The 20,893-nt window shown below is 33.8% G+C and overlaps 4 protein-coding genes across 4 annotated transcripts; 1 reads left to right on the forward strand and 3 right to left on the reverse strand.

Moving 5' to 3' along the window:
• The first annotated feature begins 2,444 nt into the window (after positions 1–2,444).
• On the forward strand, positions 2,445–3,757 carry LOC111403163 (fasciclin-like arabinogalactan protein 11). Its single transcript, XM_023031564.1, has one exon. It carries the CDS (start codon positions 2,662–2,664, stop codon positions 3,649–3,651), a length of 990 nt encoding a protein of 329 aa, XP_022887332.1. The 5' UTR covers positions 2,445–2,661; the 3' UTR covers positions 3,652–3,757.
• Positions 3,758–4,705: 948 nt separating this feature from the next.
• LOC111403162 (dnaJ protein P58IPK homolog) lies at positions 4,706–11,534 on the reverse strand. Its single transcript, XM_023031563.1, has 9 exons — positions 11,250–11,534; positions 9,668–9,833; positions 8,998–9,199; positions 8,719–8,879; positions 8,459–8,552; positions 8,163–8,375; positions 7,909–7,989; positions 6,047–6,265; positions 4,706–5,434 (listed from the first exon to the last, which is right to left on the reverse strand). Exons 1-9 carry the CDS (start codon positions 11,377–11,379, stop codon positions 5,264–5,266), a joined length of 1,437 nt encoding a protein of 478 aa, XP_022887331.1. The 5' UTR covers positions 11,380–11,534; the 3' UTR covers positions 4,706–5,263.
• Positions 11,535–13,496: 1,962 nt separating this feature from the next.
• On the reverse strand, positions 13,497–16,441 carry LOC111403164 (zinc finger protein JACKDAW-like). Its single transcript, XM_023031565.1, has 4 exons — positions 16,305–16,441; positions 15,971–16,133; positions 15,425–15,824; positions 13,497–14,842 (listed from the first exon to the last, which is right to left on the reverse strand). The coding sequence occupies exons 2-4, from the start codon at positions 16,086–16,088 to the stop codon at positions 13,909–13,911; spliced, it is 1,452 nt and encodes a 483-aa protein (XP_022887333.1). The 5' UTR covers positions 16,089–16,133; positions 16,305–16,441; the 3' UTR covers positions 13,497–13,908.
• A 3,462-nt stretch (positions 16,442–19,903) lies between these two features.
• LOC111404868 lies at positions 19,904–20,706 on the reverse strand. The gene is made up of 2 exons (XM_023033600.1): positions 20,445–20,706; positions 19,904–20,365 (listed from the first exon to the last, which is right to left on the reverse strand). The coding sequence occupies exon 2, from the start codon at positions 20,357–20,359 to the stop codon at positions 20,003–20,005; it is 357 nt and encodes a 118-aa protein (XP_022889368.1). The 5' UTR covers positions 20,360–20,365; positions 20,445–20,706; the 3' UTR covers positions 19,904–20,002.
• Positions 20,707–20,893: the final 187 nt, after the last annotated feature.

Below are 20,893 nucleotides of genomic sequence, written 5' to 3' on the forward strand. Positions count from 1 at the left end.
AATCTAAAATTTAATATAAATCAAAGTTACTAATTAATTTTAATAACATATTTTATGAAATTCTTAACTTTTTAACTTTCATCAAAATATGCTAAAATTTGATTTTAACCCCCACCAAACGAGGGCAAAATTACAGTAAATTGGAATTTTTTTTCTCTTTTCTCCTATTCTATCTTACTCTCTCATTCACATCTTTTATCAAAATCTTAACTCTTCTAATTTTTTAAAATTTGTCTATAATTTTTCTACAAATTTTCACTTTCCAATCAAATTTTCAATTAATTAGAATTTAAATTTACATTATCTTCTATCCCGTTTGTGTACACAGAACGTATCTGAACTGACTATGAGCTTGTTTGAGCCACATTATTTAAAAATATATATATACATTATTCAACAGTGATTTGAAATTATTTCAACCACACATTTTTCAATAAAATAATATTACGCGCAAATCTAAAACCTTTTCTTATTTTTTAATCACACATTTCTCATTGATTTGACATAAATAATGCATTTTTTTCCTAGAATGTGGCTCAAACATGGGCTATATCCAATTTAACTTATATTTAATGAATTATATTTATTTGGTTGAATATTGGTTATATGTTTTTCATTTTGATCACTTAAAGTGATTGTTTCTATTGAATTCACTATAATTCTTTTAAACACAAATATGTATTTTCTTGTGATGAATAAATTATTAATAAAATGACTGTTCGAAATCAAATGGATGAAAATGATGAATAAAATATTAATGAAGAAATATTTTTTAAATGTAAATTTGCATTTTCTTGAGTCAAGTATAAATCATTCAAAAATCGAGAACAAAGTATTTGATTTGTACAGAATTTGATTGTACCGCTAACTAAAAATTTCCGCTTCCACCCCTGCACGAACCTGTATTTCCTCTGTAGCGTTGTTAACCAGTTCATGCATTCCCCCAACAAGGGGCATCTTGAAGTAGTCCTTAGAATTTTAAAGGGCGAAAGTTCAGGAAGCATGAGCATCTTCGAATTGAGGCCTATATCAATGCTGATTAAGTTGGTGATTTAAGTTTCAAAGAAAAAACAGAACATAGGTGCCCCGTAGTAGTGCAGAAGTAGAGTTTTGAGCTGAAGCAAATGGAATTTGTGAACTTCTATGACCAATAAGACTTCTTTATGAACTGAAAGTTCCTATCCGATGACAGTATATTATGATGATATGGCTGCAATAAACCGGTCCAACATAACAGAACCAAGCACGTGGAGGCAGATTATCATTTTATCGAAGAGAAACGTGAAGGAGTACCAGTGTGCTATGCTCTTTGTTCCGATAGAAAAAATAGTTAGCACAAATCTTAACTAAAGGGATAAAAAAATCATGTCTTCTTTGAGTAACTAGCAAGCTGGGAATGCTCGATGTATATGAACCAGCTTGAGGGAGTGTCGAAAAACAAGGAGAAGTCGAGAAGATTAAATTCTAATTTGTTGCTAAATGGGAGGAAAATCAAATCAGAGAATTGAATCAAAGATTTTATTTATTCAGTCCTTATTTTTTAGGCATAAAATATCTCTGTATAGTTGTTTCCTTTATTTCCTTGTGTAGCTTACATACTCTTTATATATGTTTTTATACCAAGTATTCATCGCTGAATGAGAACCATAGATTTTCCAAGTTCTACTTTCATAAATAAAAAAATTGTTATAACATGACGTGTAAAATAGTAAAATACAATGGTAAAGACCATTTATAGGGCTATACAGAGTTACTAAAGGAAAAATAAAATAAAAATTATACAATTTCGTAACAATTGGAGTTAACCATGAAAGAGTACAAATCATAGAGACTATTTAAATCTCGAGATTACGAGATTTTTCAATCTAAAACATGCTTTCCTCAGTTCACTGTGCTCATTGTCTAGGGGAAGACCCTTCTAGCAATGCCTAAGAAAATGTGGAATGAAGTAGCTTAAATCAAAGAGGCTCTTAGGTGAATCCCAGCCACCTTGAGCTTGAAATAATTGAGAAAGTTACTTCTCTGCTACTTCTTATCTCCAGAAACTTTTTGTAGCTTTTTTCTGATTCCTCGTATCTACATTACACATTCCTTCATTAACTTCTCAGTTTCCTGTATCAGAACATGAAAACTTTAAGAATAAGATTTGTTCAAAAGGATGTCCCAACATTATTAACACAAATTTGTTGCCAATTAAGGTACTAAACATGTTTCTCATGAACTAATTGGAGGCCCCATTTTGTTGAACTCATCTGCGTACCATCAAATAATATGATGCACAAACTAGTTAAACCCTTTACCTTATCTAATCCAATCATTGACATTGAAATCATACTGCCTAATGATTTCTCGTACAATGGATAATCATTATCATCATAATGTTCTGTCCACAAACATGGAAACTTGAAGAAAAAGATCTGTTCATAACTCAGTAGGCTATCCCAGCATCAATATTAGCCAAGTTCTTCTTCCTAAAATTTTAAGCAAACCAGTAGCTGCCTTAACACTGTCCAAGTTTTCTTGTCACCTTAAAGTGCACCTTTCACCTTACTCACCATTTATTGCCTATCTCAAGTGTGTGAATGAGAGAGGGGCAGAGAGATTTTATTTTTATATTTATTTTTAGTTTTGCAGGAAAAAATTGAACCCCGCTCAATATAAATGAAGCCCTCTCCTTTGTGTCCTTTCATCTTCAATCAAGAGGTTTATTCATTCTTCTTAAAACCCTACAAGAAAGGAAAGAAAAAAGATCACTGCAAAATGAACCAGATTTTCTCAACATTCCCTCTTGTGTTCTTATTCTTCTTTCAGTGCACTCCAGCTCTTTCGCAGAGTCCGTTGCCTGCGCCGACACCTCCAGCGCCTGCTCCTGTACCTCCAGTGCTGCCTCCTGTACCTCCGGTGCTGCCACCTGCACCTCCAGTGTCAGCTCCTGTACCTCCGCTGCCTGCTCCTGTATCTCCGCTGCTGGCTCCTGTATCTCCATCGCCGTCTCCTGCACCTTCCTTTCTCACCGACATCAGTTCTATTCTTCAAAAGGCCAAGAAATATTCGACACTTGTTCGACTCCTAAAAATCACCCAAGTGGGTGATCAACTCAATACACAGCTTAACAAATCAAGCCAAGGTATCACAATACTTGCTCCAACGGATGGTGCATTCTCTAACCTCAAACCAGGCATGTTAAACTCTCTCACTGATCAACAGAAAACCGAACTGCTACAATTCCACGTCCTACCTTCATTTTTCACTGTCTCCCAATTCCAAACCGCAAGCAATCCAGTAAGAACACAAATTGGTAATAATGAAAATTTTCCACTCAATATCACTGCAACTGGGAATCAGGTGAACATAACCACCGATATGGTTAATGCAACAGTGGCAGGTACAGTATATACAGACAAGCAGCTAGCCATATATGAGGTTGACAAAGTACTCCTTCCGCATGGTCTATTTCTAGCTCCGCCGCCAGCTCCTGCACCTCTAAAACCCAAAAAGCAGCCGGCTTCAGATTCTTCCCAATCTGATGATACTACTGCTACTACTTCTACTCCCGTTGATATTTCTGATGGAATTTATCTGTCCCCACATGCATTGCGTGCAATGTCCAGTACTGTCCTTGTTTTGGCAGCATTTGTCTTGGGTGTGTGAAAAGTGTGTGCTAATGGAGTTCTTTGTATCATGCTTATATTATCTTCACCGAACTACATTTGTTTGATGTAATAATCTGTCATTATGCAAAAATTATTTCAGTTTTTGAAGTATATCAAAATTCCTGCCTAATAAAATCTATTAACCCCAGAAGTGCATACGAGAATCTCAGACATTCTTCTCAGAATAACAGTTCCATTCTTCTGCCCGTTTATTTTGAAATGAATTTTATTTCTACAACTTGCGATAGTTTGATGTACTCTTTAAACTAGCAAATAGAGCATTAATACACAAGAAACTGAATCACAAGCCAAGAACTTCACGCTTTACTTCCTTTCCAACAAATAAAAATGGTTTGGGTTACAAGTGGTGTCCAAATCCTAGGTACATTACCTCCCTTTATGACTCTTCCGGAGCCGCCTCATGTTAGATCCCCAGAGAAAGATGATCAAGTTGGCCTTGCCAACAACTTAATATGGTGAAAATGTAAAAGATTTCCAAAAAAAAAGTGGACAATGCAAGTTGAATTCAAAATTAGGTTCTCAAAGGAGCCTTCATACGAGAACCTAAAAGGTATGAAGAACCGCCTAATTAGAGCACAACAGATTTTGCTTAGGAATTAAGAAAAAAATTCCCAGCAGTCATTGTAATAACATCTTCAAATGTAATATATATCGTACGCGTGAGAAAGCCTAAACAACATAAATAAATAAATAAATAATGGTGAAAAGGGCGTGAGAAAGCGTAAACAACATAAAAAAAAAATTGTGAAATGGGCATCGCTTTATCATTGAATACTAGGAAAGTTTTCCAAGTATAGGGATTCCTTCACAGAATTTCTACAAGTGTTACGATGGCAGCACATGATTCGCAGACTTATTTTTTGTTTTTGCCATTTGGCAATCAGTTTGGACCCATGTGAAATTCTATAAAACATCTGTGGAAAAAAAAAAATCCTATTCCCGTAGCATTGCTCCTATAATATCACACAACTATAGGGTGAACTCACCCCAGCAAAATCTTCGCAGCATCAACGACATACCATTGCCAAAAAAAGAAAAAAACATTTTTTCAGCAACTAATCGACTCAAAAGTCATACAATTTTGTTGTTACAAATCAGATCCTCAGAAAATAATATCAATATCCTTATCACATAAACAAATGATACAGATTTTCCAGATATGTGAATTGTCAAGAGGATTTCCTGCAAAAGCCAAAAAGTACACCTCAATATTTTGCAGAATTCATGTGTTGAACAATCTTTTGATGGCTCCAAGCATCAAAAACAAAACATCCATTTCCTTGTATTAAGAGGACATCTGTACCACAAAACTCCGTACAAAAATTTCTATGCACATGTTACAATTCAAATAAAGGGGTTGTCGTTTTCCTTCAATCGACTATGTTCTTTAATATTTCAGAATGTTGATCCCCGCAGAGTTAAACTTCCTCACATAAGATCTTTTTCATAATCAGACAGCCCGTAAAAAATGCCTATAAATGTGTGTGCATTTCAGCTGTTAGGGGTTAGACAAAAATGCTGTTCTAAATAGTCTCCGGAGTCTCAGCAGAAAAGCTGTTAGTGAAACATATTTCCAAACTTCCTCGAGGTCAGAAATGGAAGCCACCAAAGTCCCCGCCAGGAAAACCTCCTTCAAAGTGAAATGTATATTGCTGGCCCCCTCCTCCAAAAGGGTTAAATCCTCCACCACCCATTCCCATACCCTCATCAATGTCTTCGCCACTATCATATTTGGTACGTTTTTCTTCATCACCAAGAATCTGCAGTGTCCAAGTTCTCATTCCATTAATAGACACGCAACGCTAAAAAGGACTACAAGAGATAATGAAGGAGAAAATATAGAACAGAACAAAGAGTAATAATCTACTTCGCTGAAATTATTCACACTGGCGGGTTCTGACAAATAATAAACACTAAAACAGTACCCGCCAAGTGAGTTCAAGCATAGTCAAGAACTCATATCAAAATAAGATTAATTCCAGGAAACTACTATTCTCGAATCAAATACTTTTGCAGGAAACAGTTGGAGAAACTGAACGAAATATCATTTAGATTGGAGGGATCATAAAAAGCATTTTCCAAATTAACTTTCACTAAGGTACATGCCCAGCTGTCGTTAACATAGTCAAAACAATTTAATAGAGAATCTATTGCTTAAATGGTCACAATCTAATTCTTCAAATGTAGGGACATGGCTGTGACTTGCATAAATGTATCATGCCTTGCCACGAGGACTGTAAAACATGGTACCATAGTATAATAGCATATCAATAGTATCATAGAAACGCTAATGAGCTAGATTGTCTACAAGTTGAACCAAAAAAGCAGGGAGAATGAGATAACAAAAGAGGAAAGGTTACTAAAGAACCAACCTCATATGCAGCTGCTATTTCCTGGAATTTGGCCTCTGCTTCTGCTCTATTGTCAGCATTCTTATCTGGATGCCACTGCAACGCAAGCTTCTTATAAGCCCGTTTAATCTCCGACATTGATGCAGTTTTCGAAATTCCCAAAATCTTGTAATAATCCTTCCGCTGGCTTAGTTTTAAAGACCTCTCAGCCCTCATTAGTGCTTCACGAATATTCATATCCTGAGGTCACAATTTTAAATTGCTAATGGCTATACAAAGAACTTGTAGTACATCCATAACAAAAGCAATTGTTTATCAACAGAACTGTAAAAATTAAAAAAGGTATTTTTTGTGAAATTGACCACAATTCTATCATCTGTTGCTCAAGCAAAAGCTTGTTAGGTAGGTTTTTATAAACGATTTAAATTATGAATAGATAGAAATGAATGATGGATAAATGGGTAGTACTTGATGTTCTAATGAAATGTGGGGATAAAGAGCAAGTTTGACCAATTACAAATCAACTATAAACATTTCCAAACAAGCAAGTTTTCATATAATGTATTCCTCGAGGGTTTAGACTGTACGAACAGCTAAATTCTTAGCAAACAAGAGAACAATCAAAATACACGAACTACTCTTAGCCCTTGTATTGTGCATGTGACTCAAATAGAGTGGAACACAGGTCCTGAATCAGATGGGCCGATTCTTGTACGGGTTTTAAAGTCTTATATGGGCTCAAACTAGAGTTAGTATAAATGATATGTTGTAATCCTATTTTTAACTACTGAATAAAATTATCTCTGCTTCGCTCTCGTGGACGTATGCAAACCGTCGACCATGTAAAATTCGTGTGTTGATTTATCTTTTTCATCTCTTTATTATTACGCATAAAATCCAACACCTTGTTTAACAACCATTAAAACGAGTTTTGGAATATTGATTTTTTAGGAAATGTGTGATTAAAAAATATTTTGGTTTACGTGCAGAATATTTTATTGTCAAAGTGTTTGGGAGATTGAGAAAAAAATAGTTTTGTTTTAATAGTTGTCAAATTTAAGACTTCTATTGCAAATTTAAATTTTATAATAAAAAATAAATGATAAAAACTGATCTATGCCTCTTACATTGGCAACTACATGAAGTTGAACACACTAATGTGAGTACTTTGTATTCCATAAATCATGACTTAAAGTAAGAGGTTCGATGGAGGGCCAATATGACAAATTACATCAATGTTGAAAACTATGGAATTTTTAACACTTCCAACTTGAACCCCATAAATTTGGGATCAATTACATAACTCCTCTTCATCTCTCTGTGTTTTCAATGGAAAAGTCAAAGCTATCAAATCCTTCTTAGCCACATTGAGCCATATTAATTTTGGTTTATCTCTCCTAACAAGTTCTACTGGAATCACATCATTCTACTGGAATCAAATCCTTTCTAAGAATGCCGCTTTCAAAGAGTTTGGTCTCGCTATCGCTTTATGATGGCAACATGCAAATATTTTCCTCTCTTTTTTAATATCAAAACAGAGCATCTTTTACCTTAGAATCAAGAGACCTAAATTATTCAACAAAATATGCACTTCAAAGTCACATGTATAGTTGTAAAGAATTTATTTTATTCCATTTCCAATTTTACTTGTTCTGTTTTGGGACAATGGATGTTTGGTGGCAAAGATGTAAAAGGGCAAGTTTTTCATGAGCAATTTAACTCTTAAATTCAGAACAAACATCACCTCCAACATGTCATAAGGTCAACATGATATGCGAAGTTTTAAATTAGTTCTTTGGCAGAAGTTGCAATGATGCTCTATGATCAAAGTTGAAACATCTTTTAAAATAAAAATGTAATTATGATATGAAGTTATGTGGTACCTGAGGTGACTTTTCTGCTGCTGATTTCAAATCGGCTACAGCTCCCTCCCAATCTTCTACCAAAAGTTTGGCTTCACCCCTCTGGAACATGTAAGGAAAAGTTAACTAAGATAACATCAACAAAAAAGTTTGAAGTAAACTACTAGCCAAGTTAGGTTATACAGTATAGATTAGGAAGCATTCGTCCTAAAGCATCTTAATGCCATTTTTCTTTATTATCAGAGAAAACCATAGTTATAACAAAAGGTAGAAACCTGGACAAGAGCTTCAAGAAGCTCTTCATCAATTTCAAGAGCTCCTGAGCAACTTGTTACTGCTTCCTTTCCCCTACCAAGCTTCACCAAGACCTTACATAATCCAAGATGAAGGTGTACATTATATGTAGTATGATCTGGGTCCAAGGCAAGGGCAGTCTTATATTCCTCCACTGCAAGACGAAGCTTACCCTTACTTGCATTATCTTCTGCCTGCATAAATATATTACATTTGAGAAATGAACAATATCATTAAATAACAATGAATTGCTTAAATAAGTGACTAAACATATTACAGATTTAGTCTTTTTGAGCAGATTTTTCAATCCAAAATACGCTTTCTTTAATTCACCGTGCTCAGGGTCTAGGCGAAGACCCTTCTGGTAATGCCTGTGGAAGAACATGTGGAACGGTAAATGTAAGTAAAAACTCAACTACTCAAATAAATTAAGTCACTACTTCTTCAGTTTTTCCCGTTTCTACTGAATTTTCCTGCTTTCAGCTGGGGTGCAGGGTTGTGAGCAGTAGGAAATCATAAATGTGTAAGAGAACACACCTAATAGCAACATCATGATCCACCAAATAATAATAGGCACGACCACGTAACAGCAAAGCCTCTAAGTTATCCTCGTCTTCTTTGAGAACATATCCCGTTTCAGATATGACACTGGAATAATCTTTAGCTGTTAATAATAGCCTCACTTTAAGGAGTTTGGCCTGCAAAAAGCAACAGATAATTTACTGGTCAAGCTGAACCTATACATTGCAGAGCCATAGCCAACTTGAACAGTACATGAAATCATAATTCAAAAATAAATACAGATCGAGTACAGACGTTAGAGCAGGCTGGAGAGAAAACAAGTACAACTTTTTCAATAAACTCCAATGCCTTCGTGAAGTCGCCTGAATCAAAAAGGTTCTTAGCTGAATCCAAGGCACTTTGAGCTTGATATAATTGAGAAAGCTCCTTCTCTGCAGCTGAATTCCTGGGTTTCATCTCCAGAAACTTTTTGTAGCTTTTTTCTGATTCTTCATATCTACATTAGCCAAAAACTTCACAAATTATTAATTTGTCAATCAAATCATTGTATATTATCGAGGACCAAACTTCTTGAAAGCACTATGGATCTATTAAACTACTTAATCTGATATGAAACAATCAGTTGTATGTTAACTGAGAAAAAAAAAAGGCCTACAAACTGCAAGATCATTTATGATGCCCCTAATGATATTTCAATAATGAATCGAAGGAATTGTGTGATTTTAAACTATACAACCAGTAAGAGCAGTTCAGATTCAGGAAAACTCATTCAGCTCTAATTTAATACTGGCATTTGTAGGATACCTATGCTCTAATTTTAAGGAAATCATAATCTTTGAGAGCCTAATATAGTTCATGGGACAACTAAACGTGTTTGGCAAAGAAAACCAAAAAAAGAAAAGTACGTTCATGGACAAAATTTAGATTTTCCTCAAGTGCAGTTACAAAAATTTCTATATACGACCTGCAAAACTGACGAAGAATAGATGCTCGATGCCAATATGCTTCTGAAAGTCCAGGATCGGTCTCTATAGCAGCATTAAGATCATCGAGTGCTTCACTATATTTCTTCACTTTTATACTTTGTGAAGCTCTTTCGAAAAGAGCGGCAGCATCACTAGGTTGACCATCTGCAGATCAAAACATATAGATCCGCATTAAGTGCAACAATGAACTCTTTAATATCAAATTATCTCGGGACCAAAAAAAAAAATCACTAGTGGAGCTATCCATTCAGCTTCAGTAAGTATATACACAAAAGGAGTGTTATTTATAACTTTCAGTGCTTCTTTTAAGTTTGATAGTCACTTATCATTCAACATGTCATCTTCATGGTTCTACTTCTAGGAGATAAAAGACTGTAGTTTATGAAATTTTAGCACCTTGGTCAATAAATAAGAAACGAAAATATTTCACCTACTACCTTTATAAAAAGGTTAATCCTTTGAGAGAAAACTAGATTAATATCATGAAATTTTATCAGCACTGCCAGAAATTTTTTTTTTTTTTTTTTCAATAGATACAAAAAATGAAGGCATTCTCATTGTCATGTGATATATAAATATCAATTCAACTTTTCATACAAATTCCAGAACATGAATCCCTTTCAAATCAAAGATAAAAGTTATTAGCTTTGATACCCAATTCGACTTTTCATACATTATGTTATTCATACCAAAAACTGGGAGAATCCAGCAATTGTAAATGATCGGGTAAGAACTTTTCTCGAAATATTTTTAATTCATCCTAATTTTCATATGTTGACAGGTGATTTTCATTGATCAGGAAGCAACCAAGACCTTATCATGATTAAATTATAATTTATATCCCAGAAATTGTACACAAGGTTGATATTTGGAAGTGCACGAGTGTTAGTGGATACATTTGAAGCAAAATGAGAAAACCCGTCTACATTCATCACTAACCTCCTACTGTCCAAGATTTTAGTTTCTTCATCACTTAACCATCAGGCTTCTTGCACCGATTCAAGAAGTTTCTTTTGTAAAATTAAATCCCCCTTCTACTGCAAGCTCAACCAATCCTCCCATTTCCCGCCCTCCTTCCAACTCTGTTGTCATATATTCTTATGCATTTTCTTGAACCATACGGTGGAGTAGAAATCAGACAATATCAAGAATGTGATGGAAGGAGGAAGGCAGGGTAGGGGGCGTAATAAGGATAGTGAGGGTAAGGTGATGGAGGAAATACGGGCTGGGTGAAGGAAGATGAAAACCAGGTGTATTGAAATTTTGACAAAATCAAGAAGTGTTCTTTACGTAATTTCAAAAAATTAGCTTCTTTTTAATTTGCACCATCCAGCTCGATCCTTCTTTAAACAATTTCCTCTTTCTGAAACAATGCAGGTTAAATTCAACTAAAAATCCCAAGTCCTGGATTCACAAAAGCCCAACATTCCAACAACTCGTAGTCTCATATAGATGATCAAAGTTGATTTATCCTACTCACAAACAAGCTACAAACATACACATATATGTATACATACAAATACATATAAGGTGAATTAAAATAAGGAGAAATTAGATTACCTAAAGCAGCAACAAGTGGTTGGAGGAAGAGTATCTGGCAAGAAAACACAAAATTCAGAATGAATATCGAAAAGACAAACCCCCTCAATGCTACCAAATCCAAACCCCAGAGTTTCATTAAAATCTCCATCTCGCAATTCTCGATACCGGCGACGAAATATATCGATATCAGATATAGATTAATACGTACATATATTCGTTATGTATATAAGAGTACGCGTGTAGGCGTTGTATATGAATTGAAGCCCTCGAATTTTGAGATGTGGAAATTTGAAGTAAGGCTTGTGTATGTGTTCAAAGTTTAAACAGAACGTTGATGTTGTGCTGTAAGGAATCGAGTTTCATTCCACGTACGAATAACCAATGTCTGGATCCCACGTGTAATCAGTGGCCATTGTTTGTCCAATGAGCACATGCCACGTCGAAGGGATTGGTTATCGTCCAGTTCTTGAATTTGTTGAAGTTAATTTTCATTTTTCTCTCTTTCGCTCCTAAAGGAATAACCAAAAAATAATAATAATAATAATAATAATAATAAAATAAAAAAGGAAAATTGATCCTACAATGCAAGGAAAAAAATTAAAATTTCAGTACTCTTGAAAATATGAAAATCAATGCTCCCTACACACACGTGTAAGCATAGAATATGGAGTACTCCATATTTCAAAAATACTAAATTTTTTTTAATATATACTTATTTTTTTTATTATATCGATCTTTGAAATTGAATTTCAAATACCAAATATAACATCTACCCCTCAAAAAATCACTTTAACTTCAACTAAAAACAATAAAGAAACATTTTTTGCACTCCATAATTATTGTTTCATCCTCTTTCATATGAAATTAACGATAATTTATTGCATATTTTAATCCAAAGGTTGTGAAAATTCAATTTTATTGTTTTCAATTTTGAAGTAGAAAAATTAATTGTGCTTAATTAGTTTGGTAGTTGTTTTTTTATGTCGTTTTTCTATTAATACACAAGTCTATTGAGATCTCCATTTTAATTTGTTTTCTTTTCTATTTAGTTTATAACATTTTCCTGATTTATTTATTATTATTATTTTTTTTTGGAACAATTTTCAGAACCCAAACTTTGTTGAGCTTCTTGGGTTGAACTTTGTAGTATGTACATGGATATATAATGGCTCTACCAATCTCCTTTGTTTCATGAGGTACGGTAAAGCTGGATATTGAATTTATATTAAAAATTACTTCTTTAACAGTTTTAAAAAGAAAAATTACTTTTATAACTATTATAGCCAACCAAAAGAGACCACATTATAATAAAAAAAATTTGGCTATTCATCCTTTTTTTTTTCTTTTTTTTCTTTTTTTTAAGAAACATTTAGCCCTTATTTAATTTTGGTTCTTCAAGAATCACTTATCTCTCATGCTCATTTCCAATTAAACGTTCTTTAAAGAAAATTATTTTTCACATTCTCACATAACTTTTTCTATTTTTTAATCACAATCACAGAAGAAAATTATTTCTCTATTGTTAGGGTCCTAAACAAGGTACCCTACAATTAATGGTCCAGAATTTCAATTATTATCCCAATAAACAATTTGAGTGGTGAGCTAAAATTATTAGTAACTTTCATTTAGGAGAAATAATACAGAATCTGATTAAATTTGTTGTTAGAAAAATGGATAATAACAATAACAACAACAACAACAACAACAACAATAATAATAATAATAATAAACGTGTGATTAAAATCAAGATTTGATTTTGAGAATAAAAATTAACTTTTATTGATCGACTCTCAATTTTACAATAAAGAAGAAATCTATAGGTTGCTTTTCTTCTTCTACTACTACTTTTTTTACATGGAACTGTATAACATTCTGCGGTATTTTCAACGTGTTTATTTTAATATATACATACGTAAAAACTAAAAAGAGTAGGATTAGAAAATAATATGTCAGAGATGCACAAGTTTTATCATAATTCTCGTTACTGAATATATGGTAGATTAATTTAAAATTTTTATTGGCATTCCAACTTATTATCCAAAAAACTTTAGATCGCGAGAAATAGGTGTTTCATCCTCTATTTTATTTTCTTGATGTGTTGTAGTCTAGTATCTAGTGATTAATTTAAATATTTAATGTGATACGCTCTAATCAATTAATGAAAGTAATCTCATATGCATATAAGTTGAGTAATATCTTCAGATCGAACTAATTTATGGAAAATAATCGAAGTAAAAATATTAGCCCTACTAACCTTGACGAGGCTGGTCAAGAAATATCATAGTATGACCTGACAATGAATTTCAACAAAAGTGTGAATTCATGCAAAGATTAAGAGTTGACTCAAATATGGCCAACTCCATCATTCCCAACGACTTCTTACATTCCCCTCCTTATCGTTCTGTCACTTTTTGAGGTGGGTTAGGTGTTTGGACTTGCGTGCCATTATTGTTGGGCAAATAGAAATTCGGTTTTCAATAGATGAACGGGTTTTTTGCATTCTATATCGTAGAACTAATGTAATTTTAAGAGAATCCATGGAGATAATGACCTTACACATATAGTACCTTGGGGTCGACATTAAGATTCATGTCGTAAGATTAGACAGTTTTACCATCCTCTCGTCATTTATTCAAGTTTAGGACAGACTATGAAAACATGGATGGAGCCATGCTAGCTAGTGATTGCTAGTGAATTGGCTTAACCCCATCGCTGAACTCATTGAAGCAAATTCGGCAAGTTGTTGTGACAAGAATGGATTGCTACCTTCACCTCCCACGCCAAGAAAATCCCTGGTGAGACTGTGCTCCGCACCATGCAAGTTTACTAAAATTGCTTGGCTTTGTGTTGCACTTGTTTGCATCAAATTTGATCCTCCCATAATTGAGTCTCTGGCTTCACCACTTAAATTCTCGTGCTGTTTCCCAAAAATCTGGTGCAGTGCACTTCTGTTCTGAGATAAAGAATTAGCATTCGGAGAAGATGAAGAGGAGGAAGAAGAAGAATTCATCATTCCAAATGCATTGCCAAAGAATGCTGGATTGCTTTTGGTAGAGCCCATTCGAGCTGCCTTCTGCAGAAGTGCAGTAGCTGACATTGATGCTGAAGAATTCGACTGGTGTTTTTGATTATCAGAGAATAGAGAAGCAAGGCTATGATCCACTGTACTACCTTTGCCGATTACTTCCTCCTCCACTAGGCCTTGTCGATGTGGCAATGTATAATTCCCCATTGAAGATGACGATTGAGGCATCTCTTGTAAACCAGTGGAACTTGAAGGAATGAAAAGATTTGAATTGCAATTCATGTCAATGAAATTGAGCTGATGAGGATTTGGCTGATCCAACCAAAGTGATAATCTTGGCTTCTGCTGATCTCCAACAAGAGAACTCCGAGAAATCACATCATTATAGTCCGACTTAAAAACAGCTCCAACTTGGGAAATTCCAGTGGAAACATTGAATCCATGAGGAAAATTAGGGTTCATCAGAGTACCATTTAGATTATCATTTTTGAAGTTCAAATTGGTAGCTGAAACAGTAATCACTGATCTTGCACTCTCTTCTGCCAAGGCATCACAGAAAGCTCTATGTGTAATGAAACTATCTTTCCTGTAATATGAATGGAAAAAGGAAAAACTCATATAAGAATGTTAAAGCCCATGATTGAGTTCCGTTTTATAAAAACCCATTTTTTTTCTCAATAAAATAACTTTACATACGAACCCAAATTTTTTCACTTTTTAGCAATACATTATCCACAAAATCATTATTACAAACATATTTCCCCAAAAAAACGGGGCTCAAAACAAGAATACTAAAAATTTTAAATAAATAAATTAACTTCGTCCATTTTTTAATAGCTTAAGCTTTTAAGCAAGATGGTTCAACGTGATAGCAAAGGAGGTTGTGGTATTGAGTTCATATTTTGTTATCACTTATGGATAAAAGTTGTGCAAGATGGATAAAATGAAGCGAGCCTAAACGTGCGAGGACTTGTTAAAGACTTTTAAATACATCAACTTTTTTGTACTTTTCTAACAGCTGAATATATGCTGAAATAATCAAAACCTAATCATTTGCCATCAATAAGTTCACACTCAAATAAGCAATTAAAGCTTGTGGCTGTTTGGCATTTATTTCGTAGAACAAATATTCCCAAACAAGAACATGTTTTCGGGTTGAATTAAATACCTGGAAAAGAGTGTACCACAGTCACACTTGTACTCTCTAGTCCCACAAGTCTTAGAATGAGCTTTCCAGTCAGATTGAACTGCATATTTTTTGGAACATTTTTCACATTTCCATTTCTTCTCCCCATGCTTCCTGCTGAAATGCTTCTTGATGCCGGTGAGGTCGCCGAGAGCTCGGGATGGATCGTGGTGAACACAAGTCTTCTCTGGGCATATGTAAACCTTCTTTATGATCTGATCTTTGTTAGCCCTTTGCTTAAGCTTCCATGGAAGGTTGTGTCCTCTTCTGTGAAGCTGCAAGTTCTGGTCCCTTTTGAAGCCTTTGGTACAAATTTCACAGATGAATCTATTAGTGGTCATGAGTGTCGTTGGTGAAAGAGCAATAACTTGAGCATCTGGATCTGTTCACCCCAGACCCCCCACCCCAACCAAGAGAAAAATAAAAACCCATCAAAAGTTTGGTAAATATAACTTATAAACAACATACTAAAAAAGAAGCTCAAGTGTGTCAAATACGGTGTCCCAAACATAAACATGAAAAACTCACCTGGGTTTCCTGGTAATCTCTTCTTCTTTGCAGTAGGGTTTGCATTTGATTTAGGGTTAGGGTTTGTCTCTGGTTCTTGTGGAAACACATGGGCAATGGAAAACTCATCACCAGACATGACTTGAGTATCAGTTGAAGAAGAAGGGAGCTTGGGCTTTGCTTGCTTGAAAACAAAAAGACAACAGAGTTTTCAGCCTTTGGTGTTATTCAAAACTTCAAAATTATAATCAGATTATGCCAAAAGAACTTGAAAGAAAAACCCAAGTTCCCGAAAGGAAAACTTGAATGAATAATCTGAAAACATCTAAAAACAATAATCTTAAAATTTTCGTACTCTTTTTGCAGAGATCTGATGCAGTGCCTAGCTTTGTTTGGATTTCAATGAAAGCAAAAGAGAATATTTCCTTCTCTTTCTATCTCTTGCAAGTTTCTTCTTCAACGTCATGTCTTCTTTGTTTCTCTCTCCTATGAATTTTCAAAGTCGGTCAGCCATTGATTTAGCTGCTGGGCCAACCCCTCACTCTACCCCAACCCCGCCCACCCCACCTCAGTCGCTCTATATTTGTACGTATGCATTGGCTGTATGTGCTTGTAACCAGAATGCATAGAGCTGTGTGTCATTTGTAAACAAGGAATAAAATAATGTGGTAAAAAAAATTTGAATGTGTCCAAGCATATCCAAATCGTATTAATTGAAAATTTCTTTTATAAAAAATCTTCTTCTGCTTCTGTCATGAAATATCTCTTTACATTGAAGAATTTACCCACAATCCCACATACACTATAAATGGTGTGGGAGATCTATCTCTGAACAACTCGAATTCGACTCAACTGGAATAAATTAAAATTTAACTGAGTCCCAACTAAAAGTTTTAAATTTTTCAAAAGATCACGCTCAAAACTTATTTTTTTCAAAAATAAAAACCTCATTTTAATGTTTGTCAAACAAGGGTTAAGTATAGAATAATGTTATCTAACACTAATTGTGCTAGAACACCAATTAAAATGACTACATTTCGTGAGTTCAATAAAACGAATCATTTGACTTTGCATTTAAATGAATAATTTACACTAAAACTATTGTTTACATATTTTCTAGATAATTAATGAATAGTAAATTACTCATTATCTAATTAAAATCTTGCCACACATGCTTTATGATTTCAGTCTCCAAAGAAATTATGATAGCTCGACATGTCAAATCAGGTGACAAGATTGTGATGAATTTCAATCATTCTATAAAAACATAAAATTTGACATAATGACTGGCTTAATATCATATACTCCCTCCGTCCCAATTATATAGGTTGAATTTCATTTTTCTCTTATTCCAAATATATAGGTCTGTTTCCAAATTTAGAATATTTTATTTTATTTTTTTACCAATATACCCTTATTTAATTTTCACCATTTAATATGCCAGCTTTTTGAAATTATTCAAATACATACATTCTCATTTCTCGAAAATATGAAACAACTCTCATTTTTTCTTCTTCAAATTAAATCATTCAAAATCTTTTATTAATTCCAACAATAATTTATTACTACATACTGAAAATTAAATATGTATAAATTAGAAAAGATTTTGACAAAAATTAATTTTTCAATAATATTAAAGAAGATTTTTTAATTCATGTGAAAAATAAATAAAACATATATAATTGGGACGGAAGAAGTAGCATTTTATCATTGGTCAAAGTAGCGCTATTCGATGAATTTTTAAGTAAAAAATATAGTAAAAACTAAAAAGTGAGTTGCCTTTACAGATGATTTGATCAGGTAAAGATGATTACAGCATAATTGAAGGTAGAGACCTGTATTGAGCATACAAAAAAGTTACTGCAGGATGGGGAACAGTGCTGATACAATTCCCGAGGGATTTACAGCCACCCGTGACCGTCTTCCTCTTTATGGATACAGTTGTCTGAATGTGCTGTTTATTGCAGTGATTCGAGATTACTTTTTCTGGGCTGATTAATCATGTGACTGAAACTGTTCATGTCCAACAGTCACTTGCATGTTACAGCAATCCATCAATTTTTGAATAGCTAGTAAAACTAGGATTTCAATGATTTCATCCAAACAAAATAATTGTTTAGGTTGAAATTTATTGGAATTCGTCAAGATAGGTACGGCGACGTAGGCCCAGTTACCGAAAACGAGAGGTGAACTGATTTGAGTGCGACAATAAAATTAAAGATTATTAATTTGTGATAGAATTATAATAAGAGAATCGAACAGAACCTGAAGAATTTTATCCAGATAGCATCCAAAAGTCGCAAGCCCTATTGGCTAACTCAAGCTTTGGCCTTCTCATATGGCTTCAAAATCATGCCTTATGGGATCCAGCATCAATTATTGAATAACTTGATATAAGTTTGGTACGGGGAACTATTTCGAGTTGAAGCTATTTGTCAAAATTTGGTCTCTGATTCAAATTATAATCAATGTTGATTCATCTTGCTACATCAAACAGACAAATCACATCAAAATATCAAGCAAGCACCGAAAATCAATTCAAGATAACATTGATGGGGTTGAGAAGGAATTTCTCTATCCAATCTAGATTACTGTAAAAAAAATTAGGTCCATATACACTTCAAAAAATTTAGCAACAAAATTGGGGAACATGTCGTCAAGTCAAACAAATAATACGACATTATGAGAGAAGCCAAACAGAAGAAAGTTGGAAAAATATTTCTATTTTTTACTTGAATTAATCTTGACCTCTTACAAAATGAAGGGAAATGCTAGAGGTATGTAATTTTTGGTATATATGTATGTCCACCCTCTCATATGGTAGGGACCGCTTTTTATTCACATGGGTGGGGACCACTTTTATAAAAAGCGATCCCCACCCATGTGAAAGGGTGGATACTTTCATGTATAAAAAAAGTACGTACAAAAATCTTTATCCCAAAATAAATTTATAACTCACAAATTCAGAAGTCACAATAAAATAAATAAAACAATTGGAACTCATAAAAGTTACAATACTTGTAACCTATAGAATCAATGTGGAAATAAGGTTGGTATGAACATCCACATTATATACAATTTACCAAACATATAATTAAGTATATACAGTAATAATATTTAAATTAACTGCTTTTGGCTCCAAGCACTTGGACATTACTACCAAGTGAATTATTCCTTCTTGTTCTTCCCCACATCACTACAAAAAAAAAATTGCATCCACAAAAAAACTCCTTCGTGGTCGTTGGGGCCCGTTTGCGATCATATATTTGTGGTCGCTTAATGATTACAAATTCGTCGTTGGTAAATCTCTTCAGCGACCAGTATAGATGGTCGCTGTACATGTCATCTCCAACGACCACATATTGGTCGAATAGGGTTTGATTTTTGGTAGCTGATAAATTGAATAATTTGTTGATTTATTGTCGTCAAATGTCATTTGCGACCAAGATAAATGGTCGCTGAGTGTTATATATTTAGCGACCAACATGGTCGCGAAAAGGATTATATTTTGGTCGCTCATAATTATTAGAAGTATGTTGCTTATACCCTTTCGTGACCACACGTTGGTAGGTAAATATATAAGAACAAAATATTTTCGCACTAACAACAACCAATAATTGGTCGATGAAGACAATGAAATAGCGACCAACCTATGGTAGGCGAATAGTGCTACCTTTCATGGACCAATTCGTTGGTCGGTAAACATTGATAACTATAGTGACCAATCATTAGTCGGTAAAGGACAACAATTTTTTCCTTATTTTCCAATTACCATAATTTGATACCAATATGTGGTTGCTAGACGTATGTATCAATGCTTTTGTATTAAATATATTTTTTTGTTTCTGCTAATAATTTGTTCAATATTTCAATTTTCAACCATCACAATTACTAATTTAGCAATATCGAAAGCAATAGAATATTAAATTTAACAAAAAATATGTCGCTGCAAAAGAAAATTGTATTGCGCAGATAACTACTAATAGTCAATGTATAATCATAAATGTCTAATATTTAACCACAAAAAGATAAATTGTAACTTCAATAATGTAATCATAGTACTGCAGCACTAACTGATGGCGACGGATCATTGGTTAGTTCTGTAGGCAGATGCTGACTAATATCCATTCGTGTAACAAGGCTCTGGATAAGAAACGCTTGTTGTTCGAGATTTTGTGTAAACTCACTAATAACTTTATCCTTCTCTTTATCTTGTTTTGTAAGAATTTTCAATTGTTGCATCAATTTAGGGGGAGCTGTTACTGCATTGCTGTATGATTTACGTGGAGCGGGTCCAATCCCAGAAATAATCCTAGCACTCTTACCAAGAGCTTGAGCCCATATTTCTGCTTCATCCATTATAGATGCTTCATCTTCAAGCTCTACTTGTGATTGTTGTAACTCCACCATTTCTTTCTATCATACAATAGAAAAATGTAGTTAAAATAAATAATATTAATGTTAATATCTTTGTGTAATAATTTATATATCTTACATATCAAGACTCGGGTAGTTGGTTATCCCATCCTTTCGATGTGGAATGCATCCTCCTAAACAGTTCAATATGTTCAACTAATTCTTCATTTGTAGACTGAAAAAGGTGGATAAAATGTCATAATATAGTCAAATTAGCAAATAATTGATAATTTCAACATGTTACCAAAGTAGTTAAGAGTATAAAATCTGTCTAAGTTAAAATTCAACCAAACATATCCCACAGAACTATGGCCTCAGGGACTGAAAAACATATCCAGCAACATTTCAAAAATATTTAATGACAGTCAAGGGATAGAAAACATGTTAATACTTCTTCTAGAAGTCAGCCAACATTCTAATGACAACCATTTCACTAAATTCTTCATTTTTAGAAATCAAGTCTACTTTCTGAATATGTATTCTATGAAGCGCACTTAGAAATTAAAATAGTCAATTTCATCAGATCAA

The sequence above is a fragment of the Olea europaea genome, chromosome 11 (assembly GCF_002742605.1).
Source record: "Olea europaea var. sylvestris chromosome 11, O_europaea_v1, whole genome shotgun sequence".
NCBI lineage: Eukaryota > Viridiplantae > Streptophyta > Magnoliopsida > Lamiales > Oleaceae > Olea > Olea europaea.

Bases quoted from the DNA above. Each gene is read 5' to 3' on its own strand.
- LOC111403163 (XM_023031564.1), top strand. From the start codon at position 2,662: ATGAAGCCCTCTCCTTTGTGTCCTTTCATCTTCAATCAAGAGGTTTAT.
- LOC111403164 (XM_023031565.1), bottom strand. From the start codon at position 16,088: ATGTCTGGTGATGAGTTTTCCATTGCCCATGTGTTTCCACAAGAACCA. The intron at 15,825-15,970 runs GTGAGTTTTTCA...TGGGGTGAACAG, and splicing joins GAGATTACCAGGAAACCCAG to ATCCAGATGCTCAAGTTATT. The intron at 14,843-15,424 runs GTATTTAATTCA...TTCATATTACAG, and splicing joins TGTGGTACACTCTTTTCCAG to GAAAGATAGTTTCATTACAC.
- LOC111403162 (XM_023031563.1), bottom strand. From the start codon at position 11,379: ATGGAGATTTTAATGAAACTCTGGGGTTTGGATTTGGTAGCATTGAGG. The intron at 6,266-7,908 runs GTACCACATAAC...TTGTGACCTCAG, and splicing joins CAGCAGAAAAGTCACCTCAG to GATATGAATATTCGTGAAGC. The intron at 5,435-6,046 runs GTTGGTTCTTTA...TGGACACTGCAG, and splicing joins AAATAGCAGCTGCATATGAG to ATTCTTGGTGATGAAGAAAA.
- LOC111404868 (XM_023033600.1), bottom strand. From the start codon at position 20,359: ATGGTGGAGTTACAACAATCACAAGTAGAGCTTGAAGATGAAGCATCT.